The sequence below is a fragment of the Triticum urartu genome, chromosome 1A (assembly GCF_056163025.1).
Source record: "Triticum urartu cultivar PI428250 chromosome 1A, HENAU_Tu73, whole genome shotgun sequence".
Lineage (NCBI taxonomy): Eukaryota > Viridiplantae > Streptophyta > Magnoliopsida > Poales > Poaceae > Triticum > Triticum urartu.
Window position 1 is genome coordinate 446,272,393 of NC_141873.1, and position 20,205 is coordinate 446,292,597.

General features: G+C 48.0%; 1 protein-coding gene across 1 annotated transcript; it reads left to right on the plus strand.

The window, feature by feature from the left end:
• The first annotated feature begins 12,655 nt into the window (after nt 1–12,655).
• LOC147991636 (uncharacterized) lies at nt 12,656–16,068 on the plus strand. Its single transcript, XM_087538751.1, has 2 exons — nt 12,656–13,201; nt 15,232–16,068. Exons 1-2 carry the CDS (start codon nt 12,656–12,658, stop codon nt 16,066–16,068), a joined length of 1,383 nt encoding a protein of 460 aa, XP_087394877.1.
• Nucleotides 16,069–20,205: the final 4,137 nt, after the last annotated feature.

Below are 20,205 nucleotides of genomic sequence, written 5' to 3' on the forward strand. Positions count from 1 at the left end.
ATATTCTAATTGCTTGCAAAATTTCATCTTTATATCACATTCGTACAAGGCGTGGCAAAAAAAAAACAAAATCAGTGCTCCGAAATGCTTTGAAAGTAGCATTTTCAGAGCATCGATTTTGTTTTTTTTTGTCACGCCTTCCACGAATGTAATCTGAAGATGAAATTTTGCAAGCAGTTAGAACATTTGTCAAAGCTTGTCACAAAAAAATCAGAATTTTTTGAACATTTTTAAATTTTTTTTTGATTTTACTGTTCACCCGAGCTCATTTGAGCTCGGGTGTAGATACTCCACGCCCCGCAAATACGAGCAGCAAACAGAGACTAGAGAGAGGGCCGCTGAGCACAGAGAAGCTAGCAGAACCGAGCTGTTTCGATTGGTCATCGATTGACACCTCCACGAGGCATCACCTCATCAGTCAAGCTTCAACACCGATATATCCTGGTTATTTTTTTGAAAAGAAACATAGAAACTTTATTCATTTGCGATAACAAGTACATCGTTTATGAGGAGGAGTACAATTTCACTCAAAGGCTCCTCAAACTAGTTCAAAGATGAAGAAAATCTAGCTAACTTAGCAAGTTCATGTGCAACCCTATTTGCTTCTCTATCGACGATGCCAGTCGCGCAGCGGGGGACGCTGCGGCTTGTGCGCGAGCTGGGTCTGCTTGGCCCGAAGGAGAAGATGACTGCCGAGGCCGCCGAGAAGCTGCTCTGGAAGTTCGACGAGCCGCTCACTGATGAAAACATCGCCTGCATCGCCAAGCTGACCCGCCTCAACAAGGAGGCGCTGCGTGTTGCGGCTGCCATGACCGGCGCCGATGGAGTGGCCGAGGAGGCCGTTGTCTGATCATGTTGAAGGAAATATGCCCTAGAGGCAATAATAAAGTTATTATTTATTTCCTTATATCATGATAAATGTTTATTATTCATGCTAGAATTGTATTAACCGGAAACATAATACATGTGTGAATACATAGACAAACAGAGTGTCATTAGTATGCCTCTACTTGACTAGCTCGTTAATCAAAGATGGTTATGTTTCCTAACCATAAACAAAGAGTTGTTATTTGATTAACGGGATCACATCATTAGGTGAATGATCTGATTGACATGACCCATTCCATTAGCTTAGCACCCGATCGTTTAGTATGTTGCTATTGCTTTCTTCATGACTTATACATGTTCCTATGACTATGAGATTATGCAACTCCCGTTTGCCGGAGGAACACTTTGTGTGCTACCAAACGTCACAACGTAAATGGGTGATTATAAAGGTGCTCTACAGGTGTCTCCAAAGGTACATGTTGGGTTGGCGTATTTCGAGATTAGGATTTGTCACTCCGATTGTCGGAGAGGTATCTCTGGGCCCTCTCGGTAATACACATCACATAAGCCTTGCAAGCATCGCAACTAATGAGTTAGTTGTGAGATGATGTATTACGGAACGAGTAAAGAGACTTGCCGGTAACGAGATTGAACTAGGTATGGGATACCGACGATCGAATCTCGGGCAAGTAACATACCGATGACAAAGGGAACAACGTATGTTGTTATGCGGTCTGACCGATAAAGATCTTCGTAGAATATGTAGGAGCCAATATGAGCATCCAAGTTCCGCTATTGGTTATTGACCGGAGACGAGTCTCGGTCATGTCTACATTGTTCTCGAACCCGTAGGGTCCGCACGCTTAAGGTTTCGATGACAGTTATATTATGAGTTTATGAGTTTTGATGTACCGAAATTAGTTCGGAGTCCCGGATGTGATCACGGACATGACGAGGAGTATCGAAATGATCGAGACATAAAGATTGATATATTGGACGGCTATATTCGGACACCGGAAGTGTTCCGGGTGATTTCGGAGAAAACCGGAGAGCCGGAGGGTTACCGGAACCCCCCCGGGAGAAGTAATGGGCCATATGGGCCTTAGTGGAGAGAGAGTGTGATGCCCCCGATTCAATCGTACACTAATCATGCACGCAAATGTGTACGACCAAGATCAGGAACTCACGGGAAGATATCACAACACAACTCTAGACACAAATTAAAATAATACAAGCTTTATATTACAAGCCAGGGGCCTCGAGGGCTCGAATACAAGAGCTCAATCATAGACGAGTCAGCGGAAGCAACAATATCTGAGTACAGACATAAGTTAAACAAGTTTGCCTTAAGAAGGCTAACACAAACTGGGATACGGATCGAAAGAGGCGCATGCCTCCTGCCTGGGATCCTCCTAAACTACTCCTGGTCGCCGTCAGCGGGCTGCACGTAGTAGTAGGAACCTCCCGAATAGTAGTAGTCGTCATCAACGGTGGCGTCTAGCTCCTGGACTCCAGCATCTGGTTGCGACAACCAGAAAGAAAGGAAAGGGGGAAAAGGGGGGAGAAAGCAACCGTGAGTACTCATCCAAAGTACTCGCAAGCAAGGAGCTACACTACATATGTATGCATTGGTATCAATTGGAATAAGGCTATCATATGTGGACTGAACTGCAGAATGCGGGGATAAGAGGGGGATAGCTAGTCCTTTCGAAGACTACGCTTCTGGCAGCCTCCGTCTTGCAGCATGTAGAAGAGAGTAGACTGAAGTCCTCCAAGTAGCATCGCATAGCATAATCCTAACCGATGATCCTCCCCTCGTCGCCCTGTGAGAGAGCGATCACCGGTTGTATCTGGCACTTGGAAGGGTGTGTTTTATTAAGTATCCGGTTCTAGTTGTCATAAGGTCAAGGTACAACTCCAAGTCGTCCTGTTACCGAAGATCACGGCTATTCGAATAGATTAACTTCCCTGCAGGGGTGCACCACATAACCCAACACGCTCGATCCCATTTGGCCGGACACACTTTCCTGGGTCATGCTCGGCCTCGGAAGATCAACACGTCGCAGCCCTACCTAGGCACAACAGAGAGGTCAGCACGCCGGTCTAAATCCTATGGCGCAGGGGTCTGGGCCCATCGCCCATTGCACACCTGCACGTTGCGTACGCGGCCGGAAGCAGAACTAGCCCCCTTAATACAAGAGCAGGCTTACGGTCCAATCCGGCGCGCGCCACTCAGTCGCTGACGTCACGAAGGCTTCGGTCGATACCACGACGTCGAGTGCCCATAACTGTCCCCGCGTAGATGGTTAGTGCGTATAGGCCAGTAGCCAAACTCAGATCAAATACCAAGATCTCGTTAAACGTGTTAAGTATCTGCGAACGCCGACCAGGGCCAGGCCCACCTCTCTCCTAGGTGGTCTCAACCTGCCCTGTCGCTCCGCCTCAAAGTAACAGTTGGGGGCCGTCGGGAACCCAGGCCCACCTCTACCGGGATGGAGCCACCTGTCCTTTCAGCCCCCTCATCAGAATCACTTGCGGGTACTCAACGAGCGGACCCGACTTTAGTCACCACATGTGTCATGTATAAGTATATAGTATATACCCGTGATCACCTCCTGAGTGATCACGGCCCGATAGTATAGCACAGCAGACGGACAAGAATGTAGGGCCACAGATGGAATACTAGCATCCTAAACTAAGCATGTAGGATAGCAGGTAAAGGTAACAACAGTAGTAACAAGGACAGGCTATGCATCAGGATAGGATAAACGGAAAGCAGTAACATGCTATACTACTCTAATGCAAGCAGTGTAGAAGAGAATAGGCGATATCTGGTGATCAAGGGGGGGGGCTTGCCTGGTTGCTCCGGCAAGAGAGAGTGGTCGTCAACACCGTAGTCGTACTGGGTAGCAGCGGCGTCGGTCTCGGTGTCTAGCGAGAGAAGAGGGGGAAGAAACAATAAATATAATGCAAACAAATGCATGATGATGCATGACATGACAAAGCGTGATGCTAGGTGTGCCCTAACGCGGTACGGGGTGGTACCGGTGAAGGGGGGAAACATCCGGGAAATTATCCCCGGTGTTTCGCGTTTTCGGACAGATGAACCGGAGGGGGAAAGTTGCATGTTCGCTATGCTAGGGATGTGTGGCGGATGAACGGGCTGCGTATTCGAATTTGTCTCGTCGTTCTGAGCAACTTCCATGTACAAAGTTTTTTCATCCGAGCTACGGTTTATTTTATATTAATTTTCAAAGTTTTAATTCATTTTTAGAATTATCAGAATTAATTTAATTAGGAAATGCCATTATGATGTCAGCATGACATCAGGGTGATGTCGGCAGTCAACAGTCAGTTGACTTGGTCAAACTGGCGCGTGGGTCCAGTGGGACCGACCTGTCATACTCTGTTTAGGTTAATTAGGTCTTAGTTAAACTAAGTACTATTTAATTAAACTAACTAGTTAATTAGCTTAATTAAACATGATTAATTAACTTAACTAATTCACTTATTGATTAATTAATTAACATAATTATTATTTATTTATTTATTTATTTTTAATTCTTCTTTTTTTAATAAAGTTCTGGGGCGTGGGCCCCACATGTCTGTGGCCCCAAGGGCCTAACGGGCACAGGGCGGTGTGAGCGCGGGCACCGCCCGAACGGGCGTGGGCGCTGGGTGCCCGAGACGGTCCAGGCGCGGCCCGCCGCACGGTGGGAGTGGTAGCGCATCAGTGAGGTTTGGCCGGGGCGCCGCCGGCCGGAGCAGTGCGGGCGGGGGCATTGGTCAAAGGTGGCGGCGGCGGCGAGCGCAGCAGCGCGCTGGAGGCCGCGCGGGGCAGTGGGCGAGGCCGACGCGAGATGCGGGCGCAGGGGAGCAGGGCGCGGGGGGCGGGGTGCCGGAGTTGGCCGCGGGTGTAGCGGCGTCGCCGGCACAGGGGGGATTCGGTGGCCGCATCAGAGGCGGCAGGGGGGCTGGGGGCCACGGCAGGTGCGGTGCGCGGGCACAGCGCGGTGAGTGCGCATCGGACGCGGCCGGAGCGCGTCAACCGGGGGGCGAGATCGGCAGGGACCGCGGCGATGAGCGCGAGCGCGCGAGGGAGAGGGAGGGAGCAAGGTGGGGCTCACATCGGGAGGAGTAGGGCACTGGCAGTGGGGCTCGGGGAGGAAGACGTGGACGCGAGGTCGTCGCGGCGATGGGCGACGGGATCGGGGGTGCAGGGCGACGCGGGATCGGGCCCCTCCCCGATCCAGAACCAGCCGAGCGTGGGGGGCGCTGGGAAGGAGGGTTGAGGAGGAGGGCGCTGGGCGGCGGTGGCGATGGTGAACGGCGGCGGGGCGACGGGGACGGCCCGATCCGATCTGGATCGGATGAGAGGGAGAGACGAGGGAGTGGGGAGGTGGTTGCGGTCGTGGGGAGTGGGGGTGTTAGGGTTTCAGGGCAGGGGGGTGGGGGTGGCCTATAAGCCAGGGGATGGCCGGCTGGGCCATGGCCCAGTTGGGCCAAGGGGTCCAGTGGGGGGGGGGGCGGTCTCCTTTTACCTCTTTTTTTGGTTAGTTTTCCTTTCTGTTTTTGTGCTTTCTTTTCCTTTTATTTATTCTTTCCTGCTTTATTGTAGTTGCATTCTATTTTAGTAAAACATACACTTAGTATCTAAATTAGTATTACAACCTAGTCCATAGTCACAAAAAGTTTAGACCCCAAATAACTTAGTTTGACATTTTATTAATTATCGAAGTTATTCAAATAATCATTTTTACTACTGTTTTATTCATCTCATAGTATTTAAACATTTTATAAATGTGTGGTTTTCCCCCATAATTATCTATGCAATATTTGGTTCACTCCGAACATTTTAGTTTTAATATTTGAAAACTTTTATTGTTTGCCTAATTTTGAATTTGAATTTGAATCGGTTTCGAACTAACTAGAGATTAGCAACTATAAACGAGGTCACGTGGCATCATTAGCAGATGATCACTGTAGCTTAATTACCCGGGCGTCATAGAGAGAGGGGCAGCCAAAGGTGGGCCGCGTGCCTCATCCCCCCTGGCCCGAATTGGACTAGGAGAGGGGGGGGCGGCGCCCCCCTTTCCCTCTCCTTCCCCACTTCTTTCTGTTGGGGAACGTAGTAATTTCAAAAAATTTCCTACGCACACGCAAGATCATGTGATGCATAGCAACAAGAGGGGAGAGTGTTGTCTACGTACCCAACGCAGACCGGCTGCGGAAGCGATGACACGACGTAGAGGAAGTAGTCGTACGTCTTCACGATCCAACCGATCAAGCACCGAAACTACGGCACCTCCGAGTTCGAGCACACGTTCAGCTCGATGACGATCCCCGGACTCCGATCCAGCAAAGTGTCGGGGAAGAGTTCCGTCAGCACGACGGCGTGGTGACGATCTTGATGAACTACAGCAGCAGGGCTTCGCCTAAACTCCGCTACAGTATTATTGAGGAATATGGTGGCAGGGGGGCACCGCACACGGCTAAGGAATAGATCACGTGGATCAACTTGTGTGTCTAGAGGTGCCCCCTGCCTCCGTATATAAAGGAGCCAAGGGGGAGGGGTGCGGCCAGCCCTATGGAGGCACAGGAGGAGTCCAACTCCTACCAGGAGTAGGACTCCCCGCCAATCCTATTCCAAATAGGATTCCCAAGTGGGAAAGAGAGAGAGAGGTGGCCGGCCACCTCTCCTAGTCCTAGTTGGACTAGGGGAGGGGGGGGAGGCGCGCAGCCCACCATGGGCAGCCCCTTTCACTTTTCCACTAAAGCCCAATAAGGCCCATATGGCTCCCGGGGGGTTCCGGTAACCCCCCGGTAATCCGGTAAAATCCCGATTTCACCCGGAACACTTCCGATATCCAAATATAGGCTTCCAATATATCAATCTTTACGTCTCGACCATTTCGAGACTCCTCGTCATGTCCGTGATCACATCCGGGACTCCGAACAACCTTCGGTACATCAAAATGCATAAACTCATAATATCACTGTCATCGTAACCTTAAGCGTGCGGACCCTACGGGTTCGAGAACGATGTAGACATGACCGAGACACGTCTCCGGTCAATAACCAATAGCGGGACCTGGATGCCCATATGGCTCCTACATATTCTACGAAGATCTTTATCGGTCAGACCGCATAACAACATACGTTGTTCCCTTTGTTATCGGTATGTTACTTGCCCGAGATTCGATCATCGGTATCCAATACCTAGTTCAATCTCGTTACCGGCAAGTCTCTTTACTCGTTCTGTAATACATCATCTCGCAACTAACTCATTAGTTGCAATGCTTGCAAGGCTTATGTGATGTGCATTACCGAGAGGGCCCAGAGATACCTCTCCGACAATCGGAGTGACAAATCCTAATCTCGAAATACGCCAACCCAACATCTACCTTTGGAGACACCTGTAATGCTCCTTTATAATCACCCAGTTACGTTGTGACATTTGGTAGCACATAAAGTGTTCCTCCGGCAAAATAACGATATCCGCCACGAGCCTCAATATTCATCGGACCACATACATCGGTATGTATGATTTCCAACAAATCTGTTGCTCTCTCCATAGTACCGGAGAATGGTGTTTTAGTCATCTTGCCCATGAGGCACGGTTCGCAAGTACTAAGTGATTCATAATCAAGTGGTTCCAAAAGCCCATCAGTATGGAGTTTCTTCATGCGCTTTATACCGATATGACCTAAACGGCAGTGCCACAAATAAGTTGCACTATCATTATCAACTCTGCATTTTTTGGTTTCAACACTATGAATATGTGTGTCACTACTATCGAGATTTAATAAAAATAGACCACTCTTTAAGGGTGCATGACCATAAAAGATATTACTCATGTAAATAGAACAACCATTATTCTCTGATTTAAATGAATAACCGTCTCGCATCAAACAAGATCCAGATATAATGTTCATGCTTAACGCTGGCACCAAATAACAATTATTTAGGTCTAATATTAATCCCGAAGGTAGATGTAGAGGTAGCGCGCCGACCGCGATCACATCGACTTTGGAACCGTTTCCCACGTGCATCGTCACCCCGTCCTTAGCCAGTGCCCGCTTATTCTGTAGTCCCTGTTTCGAGTTGCAAATATTAGCAACAGAACCAGTATCAAATACCCAGGTGCTACTGCGTGCTCTAGTAAGGTACACATCAATAACATGTATATCACATATACCTTTGTTCACCTTGCCATCCTTCTTATCCGCCAAATACTTGGGGCAGTTCCGCTTCCAGTGACCAGTCTGCTTGCAGTAGAAGCACTCAGTTTCAGGCTTAGGTCCAGACTTGGGTTTCTTCTCCTGAGCAGCAACTTGCTTGCTGTTCTTCTTGAAGTTCCCCTTCTTCTTCCCTTTGCCCTTTTTCTTGAAACTAGTGGTTTTGTTAACCATCTACACTTGATGCTCCTTCTTGATTTCTACCTCCGCAGCTTTCAGCATTGCGAAGAGCTCAGGAATAGTCTTGTTCATCCCTTGCATATTATAGTTCATCACGAAGCTCTTGTAGCTTGGTGGCAGTGATTGGAGAATTCTGTCAATGACGCAATCATCCGGAAGATTAACTCCCAATTGAATCAAGTGATTATTATACCCAGACATTTTGAGTATATGCTCACTGACAGAACTGTTCTCCTCCATCTTGCAGCTATAGAACTTATTGGAGACTTCATATCTCTCAATTCGGGCATTTGCTTGAAATATTAACTTCAACTCCTGGAACATCTCATATGCTCCATGACGTTCAAAACGTCGTTGAAGTCCCGATTCTAAGCCGTAAAGCATGGCACACTGAACTATCGAGTAGTCATCAGCTTTGCTCTGCCAGACGTTCATAACATCTGGTGTTGCTCCAGCAGCAGGCCTGGCACCCAGCGGTGCTTCCAGGACGTAATTCTTCTGTGCAGCAATGAGGATAATCCTCAAGTTACGGACCCAGTCCGTGTAATTGCTACCATCATCTTTCAACTTTGCTTTCTCAAGGAACGCATTAAAATTCAACGGAACAACAGCACGAGCCACCTATCTACAATCAACATAAACAAGCAAGATACTATCAGGGACTAAGTTCATGATAAATTTAAGTTCAATTAATCATATTACTTAAGAACTCCCACTTAGATAGACATCCCTCTAATCTTCTAAGTGATTACGTGATCCAAATCAACTAAACCATAACCGATCATCACGTGAGATGGAGTAGTTTTCAATGGTGAACATCGTTATGTTGATCATATCTACTATATGATTCACGCTCGACCTTTTGGTCTCCGTGTTCCGAGGCCATATCTGCATATGCTAGGCTCGTCAAGTTTAACCTGAGTATTCTGCGTGTGCAAAACTGGCTTGCACCCGTTGTAGATGGACGTAGAGCTTATCACACCCGATCATCATGTGGTGTCTGGGCACGACAAACTTTGGCAACGGTGCATACTCAGGGAGAACACTTCTTGATAATTTAGTGAGAGATCATCTTATAATGCTACCGTCAATCAAAGCAAGATAAGATGCATAAAAAGATAAACATCACATGCAATCAATATAAGTGATATGATGTGGCCATCATCATCTTGTGCTTGTGATCTCCATCTCCGAAGCACCATCGTGATCACCATCGTCACCGGCGCGACACCTTGATCTCCATCGTAGCATCGTTGTCGTCTCGCCAATCTTATGCTTCCACGACTATCACTACCGCTTAGCAATAAAGTAAAGCATTACATCGCGATTGTATTGCATACAATAAAGCGACAACCATATGGCTCCTGCCAGTTGCCGATAACTCGATTACAAAAACATGATCATCTCATACAATAAAATTTAGCACCATGCTTTGACCATATCACATCACAACATGCCCTGCAAAAACAAGTTAGACGTCCTCTACTTTGTTGTTGCAAGTTTTACGTGGCTGCTACGGGCTTAAGCAAGAACCAATCTCACCTACGCATCAAAACCACAACGATAGTTTGTCAAATAGACTCCGTTTTAACCTTCACAAGGACCGGGCGTAGCCATACTTGGTTCAACTAAAGTTGGAGAGACAGTCGCCCGCAAGCCACCTGTGTGCAAAGCACGTCGGGGGAACCAGTCTCGCGTAAGCGTACGCGTAAGGTTGGTCTGGGTTGTCTCGTCCAACAATGCCGCCGAACCAAAGTATGACATGCTGGTAGGCAGTATGACTTATATCGCCCACAACTCACTTGTGTTCTACTCGTGCACATTACATCAACATAAATAACCTAGGCTCGGATGCCACTGTTGGGGAACATAGTAATTTCAAAAAATTTCCAACGCACACGCAAGATCATGTGATGCATAGCAACGAGAGGGGAGAGTGTTGTCTACGTACCCAACGCAGACCGGCTGCGGAAGCGATGACACGACGTAGAGGAAGTAGTCGTACGTCTTCACGATCCAACCGATCAAGCACCGAAACTACGGCACCTCCGAGTTCGAGCACACGTTCAGCTCGATGACGATCCCCGGACTCAGATCCAGCAAAGTGTCGGGGAAGAGTTTCGTCAGCACGATGGCGTGGTGACGATCTTGATGAACTACAGCAGCAGGGCTTCGCCTAAACTCCGCTACAGTATTATTGAGGAATATGGTGGCAGGGGGGCACCGCACACGGCTAAGGAATATATCACGTGGATCAACTTGTGTGTCTAGAGGTGCCCCTTGCCTCCATATATAAAGGAGCCAAGGGGGAGGGGTGCGGTCAGCCCTATGGAGGCGCAGGAGGAGTCCTACTCCTACCAGGAGTAGGACCCCCCCCCCAATCCTATTCCAAATAGGATTCCCAAGTGGGAAAGAGAGAGAGAGAGGTGGCCGGCCACCTCTCCTAGTCCTAGTTGGACTAGGGGAGGGGGGAGGCGCGCAGCCCACCATGGTCAGCCCCTTTCACTTTTCCACTAAAGCCCAATAAGGCCCATATGGCTCCCGGGGGGTTCCGGTAACCTCCCGGTAATCCGGTAAAATCCCGATTTCACCCGGAACACTTCCGATATCCAAATATAGGCTTCCAATATATCAATCTTTACGTCTCGACCATTTCGAGACTCCTCGTCATGTCCGTGATCACATCCGGGACTCCGAACAACCTTCGGTACATCAAAATGCATAAACTCATAATATCACTATCATCGTAACCTTAAGCGTGCGGACCCTACGGGTTCGAGAACGATGTAGACATGACCGAGACACGTCTCCGGTCAATAACCAATAGCGGGACCTGGATGCCCATATTGGCTCCTACATATTCTACGAAGATCTTTATCGGTCAGACCGCATAACAACATACGTTGTTCCCTTTGTTATCGGTATGTTACTTGCCCGAGATTCGATCGTCGGTATCCAATACCTAGTTCAATCTCGTTACCGGCAAGTCTCTTTACTCGTTCTGTAATACATCATCTCGCAACTAACTCGTTAGTTGCAATGCTTGCAAGGCATATGTGATGTGCATTACCGAGAGGGCCCAAAGATACCTCTCCGACAATCGGAGTGACAAATCCTAATCTCGAAATACGCCAACCCAACATCTACCTTTGGAGACACCTGTAATGCTCCTTTATAATCACCCAGTTACGTTGTGACGTTTGGTAGCACATAAAGTGTTCCTCCGGCAAACGGGAGTTGCATAATCTCATAGTCATAGGAACATGTATAAGTCATGAAGAAAGCAATAGCAACATACTAAACGATCGGGTGCTAAGCTAATGGAATGGGTCATGTCAATCAGATCATTCAACTAATGATGTGACCTCGTTAATCAAATAACAACTCCATTGTCTATGGTTAGGAAATATAACCATCTTTGATTAACGAGCTAGTCTAGTAGAGGCATACTAGTGACTCTTTGTTTGTCTATGTATTCACACATGTATTATGTTTCCGGTTAATACAATTCTAGCATGAATAATAACATTTATCATGATATAAGGAAATAAATAATAACTTTATTATTGCCTCTAGGGCATATTTCCTTCACTTTCCCCCTCCTAGTAGGAGTCCTACTCCTACTAGGAGGAGGACTCCTCCTTGGCGCGCCATAGAGGGCCGGCCGGCCTCCTCCCCTTGATCCTTTATATACGGGGGCAGGGGGCACCCCTTGACACACAAGTTGATCCACGTGATCATATTCTTAGCCGTGTGCGGTGCCCCCTTCCACCATAGTCCTCGATAATATTGTAGCGGTGCTTAGGCGAAGCCCTGCGACAGTAATACATCAAGATCGTCACCACGTCGTCATGCTGACGGAACTCTTCCCCAACACTTTGCTGGATCGGAGTCCGGGGATCGTCATCGAGCTGAACGTGTGCTAGAACTTGGAGGTGCCGTAGTTTCGGTGCTTGATCGGTCGGGCCGTGAAGACGTACGACTACATCAACCAAGTTAACGCTTCCGTTGTCAATCTACAAGGGTACGTAGATCACACTCTCCCCCTCTTGTTGCTATGCATCACCATGATCTTGCGTGTGCGTAGGAATTTTTTTGAAATTACTACGAAACCCAACACATGTTAGTGCAATATTTTAGGAATCTCCAGCGGCGCCCGGCCTTAAGCGGGGTTGAGTTAGGGCTCTCTGTAATTCCTGTAGGGTTAGTGGTTAGGAGTAGCTGGCGCTGCTGCAATTTGGGGCTTATTGGTGGGCTGCAGCGTTCCCTGAAAGTTGGAGGAGTTAGCTTGTCTTCGGTAGTGCGTTTATCTTCAATCAATGAAATTAGTAGCCGTTGGAGTATGATCAAGTGCCCATATGGATGACAACCGCTGTCCGATAGTTAGTTGGAACGTACGTGGGCTCAATATGCCAGCCAAGCGCGACGCTGTCTGTGAAGCTATCGCGGCGCATCGACCAGCGATTCTATGTCTTCAGGAGACGAAAATAGACGCCTGGTCACCAGCTCTAGTTAGGGACATTGGAGGTAGCAGGTTAGCCGACCGCGTAGTGTTGCCCGCGATCGGGTCTAGAGGCGGGGTGGCCATTTTTTGGGACAGTGAGATCGTCTCGATCGCGTCCCAGGCAGTAGGGGAATTCGCCATCATTGCCAAAGTTACGGTCAGCCACTCGGCCACCATTTTTTGGCTAACTGCGGTCTATGGACCTGGTGACGACGCCCGTAAGGATGCGTTCCTCTTGGAGCTGGCACAATCTGCCCCCCCTCCTGGAGAGCTGTGGCTCCTCACCGGTGATTTCAACATTATCTACGAAGCTAGGGATAAGAACAACTTCAACCTTAATCGGCGTATCATGGGGAAGTTTAGGGAGGCGCTAGACGCGGCAGGTTTGCGGGAAATTAAGTGTAAAAACAGGCGTTTCACCTGGAGCAATGAGCGGCAAAATCCAACGCTGGTTAGTATAGATAAATTCTTCTGCACTATTAGTTGGGAGCTTCTCTTCCCCGTGTTGGAAATATGCCCTAGAGGCAATAATAAATTAGTTATTATTATATCATATTTCATTGTTCATGATAATCATTTATTATCCATGCTAGAATTGTATTGATAGGAAACTCAGATACATGTGTGGATACATAGACAACACCATGTCCCTAGTAAGCCTCTAGTTGACTAGCTCGTTGATCAATAGATGGTTACGGTTTCCTAACCATGGACATTGGATGTCGTTGATAACGGGATCACATCATTAGGAGAATGATGTGATGGACAAGACCCAATCCTAAGCCTAGCACAAAGATCGTGTAGTTCGTATGCTAAAGCTTTTCTAATGTCAAGTGTCATTTCCTTAGACCATGAGATTGTGCAACTCCTGGATACCGTAGGAGTGCTTTGGGTGTACTAAACGTCACAACGTAACTAGGTGGCTATAAAGGTTCACTACAGGTATCTCCGAAAGTGTCTGTTGGGTTGGCACGAATCGAGACTGGGATTTGTCACTCCGTGTAACGGAGAGGTATCTCTGGGCCCACTCGGTAGGACATCATCATAATGTGCACAATGTGATCAAGGAGTTGATCACGGGATGATGTGTTACGGAACGAGTAAAGAGACTTGCCAGTAACGAGATTGAACAAGGTATCGGGATACCGACGATCGAATCTCGGGCAAGTATCGTACCGCTAGACAAAGGGAATTGTATACGGGATTGATTGAATCCTTGACATCGTGGTTCATCCGATGAGATCATCGTGGAGCATGTGGGAGCCAACATGGGTATCTAGATCCCGCTGTTGGTTATTGACCGGAGAGTTGTCTCGGCCATGTCTGCATGACTCCCGAACCCGTAGGGTCTACACACTTATGGTTCGATGACGCTAGGGTTATAGGGAAAGTATGTACGCGGTTACCGAATGTTGTTCGGAGTCCCGGATGAGATCTCGGACATCATGAGGAGTTCCGGAATGGTCCGGAGGTAAAGATTGATATATAGGAATTATGGTTTTGGCCACTGGAAGTGTTCCGGGCATCACCGGTAGTGTACCGGGACCACCGGAGGGGTCCGGGGGTCCACCGGGTGGGGCCACCAGCCCCGGAGGCTTGCGTGGGACATAAGTGGGAAGGGACCAACCCCTATGTGGGCTGGGGCACCTCCCACCAAGGTCCAAGGCGTCCTCAAGAGGAGAGGGGGCAAACCCTAGGCGCAGATGGGCCCTAAGGCCCACCCTAGGTGCGCCCCCTCTCTCTCCCCCTTGGCCGCCTCCCAGATGGGATCTGGGGGCTGCCGCCACCCCTAGGGAGGGAACCCTAGGTGGGGGCGCAGCCCCTCCCCTCCCCCTATATATACTTGAGGTATGGGGCTCCCCAACACGTGTGATTTGCTCTCCCTGTTGGCGCAGCCCTACCTCTCTCCCTCCTCGTCTCTCGTAGTGCTTGGCGAAGCCCTGCTGGAGTCCCGCGCTCCTCCACCACCACCACGCCGTCATGCTGCTGCTGGATGGAGTCTTCCCCAACCTCTCCTTCTCCCCTTGCTGGATCAAGGCATAGGAGATGTCACCGGGCTGTACGTGTGTTGAACACGGAGGTGCCGTCCGTTCGGCACTAGGATCATCGGTGATTTCAATCACGACGAGTACGACTTCATCAACCCCGTTCACTTGAACGCTTCCGCTTAGCGATCTACAAGGGTATGTAGATGCACTCTCCTTCCCTCGTTGCTAGATTACTCCATAGATTGATCCAGGTGATGCGTAGAAAATTTTGAATTTCTGCTATGATCCCCAACACCCCGCCTATGGCTTGATGGCCGCAGCCACGGCGTGCTCCGATCACTGCCCGTTGGTCTTGGCGCCATGCGAAGCTCCGATCCGCCGTGCTCGCTTCAGATTTGAATCTTTCTGGCCGCAATTCCCACGCTTTCACACTACAGTGGAGCGTGCCTAGAGCCGGCCGGTTCAGCAACATTGTGCTTTTGCGCGACTGCAGGTCAAGCTCAGCAGGGCGGCGAAGGATCTGAAGATCTGGAGCATATCACTGTTCAGCGATGCGAAGACTCAATTCCACATTGCCAGTGAGGTGATTCTCCATCTGGACGTGGCGCAGGAGACAAGAATGCTGTCAGTTGCAGAATTCAACTTGCGTAAATTGCTCAAGATCCGGCTAGTGGTGCTGGCGGCAATCGAAAGGGCAAGAAAGAGACAAGCCTCCAGGGTGCTCTGGCTGCGAGCAGGCGATGCGAGCACAAAGTTCTTCCACGCCAAGTGTTGCTCCAGAAGACGCAAAAACTTCATCCATACAATTCAGAGCGACGATCGGTGTGCCACGGTGCATGGAGACAAGGAGCAGATTATCCACGACCACTTCAGCAGCATGATGACCACAGGCTCGGGGCAACGTGTGACTCTCAACTGGAGCACGCTGCAGCTGCCAAGGGTTGAAGCGGCAGGGCTGGATAATCCATTCTCGGAGGGAGAGGTCTGGGCAGCGATCATGCAGTCACCAGCAGAGAAGGCGCCAGGCCCTGATGGTTTCAGTGGAACTTTCTTCAGGGCCTGCTGGTCGATCATCAGTGCTGATATCATGGCGGCATTTCACCAATTCTACCGTCTAGCTGGCGGGAATCTAGCTGCTTTGAACACGGCTTTTGTAGCTTTGCTGCCAAAAAAGGATGGGGTTGTGCGGATGGCAGATTTTCGCCCGATCAGTCTAATCCACTCCTTTACAAAGCTGGTTACTAAGGTGCTATCAATACGGCTGTCCAAAGTTATCAACACGCTCGTCTCTCCTGCTCAGTCAGCATTCCTGAAGACCAGGTGTATATAAGACAGTTTTCTCTATGTCCAGAATGGTGTGCGGGCTCTGCATCGTTCCAAAACCCCAGCTATGCTACTCAAATTGGACATCTCCAAAGCCTTTGACATCGTGTCCTGGGACTACTTGTTGGAGCTGTTGCAGGAGTTAGGTTTCAGTGCCAGATGGAGAGACTGGATTGCCTGGTTATTGGCATCATCGCACTCGGAAGTTCTGCTTAATGGAGTGTCAGGGAGGAGGATTAGGCACCGCAAGGGGCTCTGACAGGGTGACCCACTGTCCCCGCTGCTATTTATCCTGGCCATTGACCCGTTGCAACGCCTAATCGATGCAGCGGTTCAGCAACAAATGATGCAGCCATTGCCAAGGAGGGAGCTGAAACTAAGGGTCAGCCTGTACGCAGATGATGCAGTTGTCTTTATGAACCCAGTTCAAGAAGAGATGGAAGTGCTCACCACCATACTAAAGCTGTTTGGAGAGGCCACGGGCCTGAGGATCAACAGGCAGAAATCAACAGCAACCCCAATCAGATGCGAGGAAGTGGATGTTCAACAAGTTCTGCAGAGCTTTGGAGGCGTCATCACAGATTTCCCGCTAAAATATTTGGGCCTCCCGCTAACTCTGACAAGAACGAGACTTGTTCACCTCCAGTTTGTCCTGGATCGAATCAGAGCAAGGCTAGCCGGATGGAAGGGCAGGCTCATGTCCATTGCTGGTCGACGGGTCCTTGTCAGAGCTGTGCTGACTGCAATCCCAGCGTTTGCTATGACAGTGCTTCGCATGCCTAAGAAATTCTTCAAAGAAATTGACAAAGTCAGACGGCGCTTCCTGTGGGCGCAAGAGGATGAGCTATCCGGAGGCAAGTGTAAAGTAAATTGGAGTAAGGTATGCACACCTTTGGATAAACAAGGACTTGGCATCCTCAACCTCGAGTGCTTTGGCCGGGCCCTGCGGCAACGATGGCTATGGCAAACCTGGAAGCACCCAGACAAGCCATGGGTGGGCATGGAGGTACCGTGCACTACCTCCGATCGGCTGTTCTTCAGCGCGGCCACCTCAGTCACGCTTGGCAACGGACAGACGGCCAGGTTTTGGACTTGCTCCTGGCACCAGGCCGGCGCGCTGCATATCCTTTTCCCAGACCTATATAAACACTCCAGGAGGAAGAACAGATCGGTTGCTGATGCCATACGTGATGATCGATGGATCCTGGACCTATCGCACGGGCAGACAGATCAGATAGTCCATGACTGCGTCGCCCTGGCAAGACTGTTGCGACTGCTGCCTGTAAACCTCATTTCAGACACGAGCGACGAGATCCGATGGAACTTGGAGGCCACCGGCTGCTACACTGCTGCTTCGGCTTATCGGGCGCAATTCCAAGCGAACACCACCTCCACATATCCACAGATCATCTGGAAGGCTTGGGCGCCCGGGAAACTGAAGATCTTCTTCTGGCTGTTGCTGCTGAACAGGCTCTGGTGCAATGATCGACTGCGGTGAAGAGGGTGGCCCAACACATATTTCTGCTAGTTCTGTTTCAGGAACCTTGAGACGGCCGACCACATCTTCTGGTCCTGCCCTTTCACCATCACAATTTGGAACAACCTCTCGGTTTGGAAGGGCTGTGAAGCACTGAACGCCCAATCCGATCGTCTAGCCCAAAGCAGCACCGATCGGATCACAAGCATTGTCGAGGGTACAAAACCGGAGTTCAGAAAGGGCATAAAGTCGCTCATGATGCTTGCAACTTGGGAAATTTGGAGGCACCGGAACGACTGCACTTTCAGGAACAAAGTGGCATCTGGTAGAGAAATTTTGTAGGCCATCAGGCGAGGCATTGATCTATGGAGGCACGCTGGTGCAACATGCCTGATGCACCCATTCACGCTGCCACCAGAAGGGATAGGCTGATTGACCTGCTGTTTTATTTCCCCTTTGATGTTCCCCTTGTTTTTCCTTTAATCCTTTTGATCTTTTGATCATCTCCATGTATTTCCAATTTACCCATTGCTCCCTGCTATGATCAACATGAAAAGCCAGCTATGCTGGATCTTTAAAAAAAACAATGCTCAAATTTAGTAATGGGAAAGTCACATGCTAAAAAAATAACAATTGTCAAACACTGTCACCGCTGTACTAGATGACCGTCCTCCATTGTTCATGGTTTCGATAACCTCCATGTTATCTGAGTTAATAACTAAGCGGTTGCAGCCCGCCCTTTGAGCAATAGAAAGACCATATCTAAGCGCCATAGCTTCAGCCGTCAAAACGTTTGTGCACCAATCAATTCTCCAATTCCCTCTTGCAATGATTTTTCCTTTATCATCTCTCAAAACAGCACCAGCCGTGCCCCTGAGCCGGTCATGATCAAAAGAGGCATCCACATTAAGTTTTACAAAACCCTTTGGAGGTTGGACCCAACCTCCTTTTTATATCGTAGCCTTTGGTGATATAGCCAAAACATAGTTTAATGTAATTGCACGAATTCCCATGGAGATCTGGTTAGCATCTTGGGTTTCCTTCTTATGGACCAGTTTTCGCCTCTTCCATCATAAATACCAAGTTGAAATTGCAATTAATTCACGGACATTCGGAATACCCAAGATCGTAAGCTCCCGTTCATGCATAGAAAGAAAAAATTCAAGCACTGCCTCACCAACATAATCAACTTCACACGCTCTTTTAATGACCTGATCTAGACCTAGTTTTTTCCAAACCTCTTTTGCTTTCTGACACTGAAATAATATATGCTTTGTATCCTCTGATCCAAAGGAACATGCCGGACAATTGGGGGTAACCTTTATATGTCTATTCGCCAAATTAACTCTACATGGGAGGGTGCCATGCAGTGTGCGCCGAATGAAAATTTTAACCTTCGATGGACAAGATAATTTCCAAATCTCACTCCAAATAGGATTGATAGTCATATGTCCCATATCATCGGTTCTTCTTAATTTTCCCCCGTGTTGGTGTTCCCATTGCACTACATAGGCTGATCGAACAGAAAAAGTTCCATTCTTTGAATAGCTCCAAGCGACAAAATCCGACATATCATGTTGTGACAAAATCCGACATATCATGTTGTGACATTTAAAAAGTGCTCACATGTTTCAAAAAATGTTCGTGTCATTTTTAAGAAAACTCTCTATACAATGTAAAAAAATCATGTACTTCAAGAAAAACTTTCTTATCATTCAAAAAATTGTATGTGACATTTCAAAAAAAGTTAACATGTTTCAGAAAAATGTGTCATGACATTTAAAAAATGTGTTCATATAATGTAAAGAAACATGTTTTGTAGCACAAAAAACTTTTAAGTACCATTAAGGAAAATGTGCCTGACATTTTAAAGAAATATTCACGTATTTCAAAACAATGTTCGTAACATTTTAGAAAAACATTACTATGTAAATAAATGTTCTCATAGTTTAAAAACATGTTTCATGCTATTAAAAAAGTTGCCCATGTATTTGATTTTTTTATATGCAATTGTTTTTTTCCAAAACAAGTACATTTGAAAAACAATACATCATGTATTTAAAAATGTTCAATGTATATCAAAAAATGTTTCACATATATACTAAAAATACACAATGTGTAGTAAAACAAGAAATGTGTTGACAAAAATAAAAAAAGAAGAAAACTAGTCAAGAAACATAGAAAAATGAAGAAACCATTGAAGGAAAAAGAAAATTCGATAAAAAACACAAAGAAAATAAAAAAACTCAAGCCGCACGCGCTACAGTAGTGGGTCAACCCACTCACTTGCGCCCAAAGGTGAGACTGAGTTAGGTCTCGCAATGGGCGAGAAATAGCCCTGGAGGCATTTGTGGCAACTTAGGCCCACTATGCTTGCACCATCACCATGGCCTCCCAACAACAATCATCTACAAAGCTTCGTCTCTTTGAGGAAAATTTATATTAAGAAACGGTAAGAGGGAACTACCTAGGAGCAATCACAACAATTTCACGTCCTCCACCGTCAGATCAGCCAACTTTTTTTAGGTGTAACCAAACTTCTATGCATCAAAGTCCACACTTAGTGGGATATAAGCTTGGTCATGGGGGTGGAGCAGTCACAAGTGGCGTCGCCTCTCTAAAGAAAGCAACTATTTAGCTAAACTATGGGCTTCTACATTTTCAACC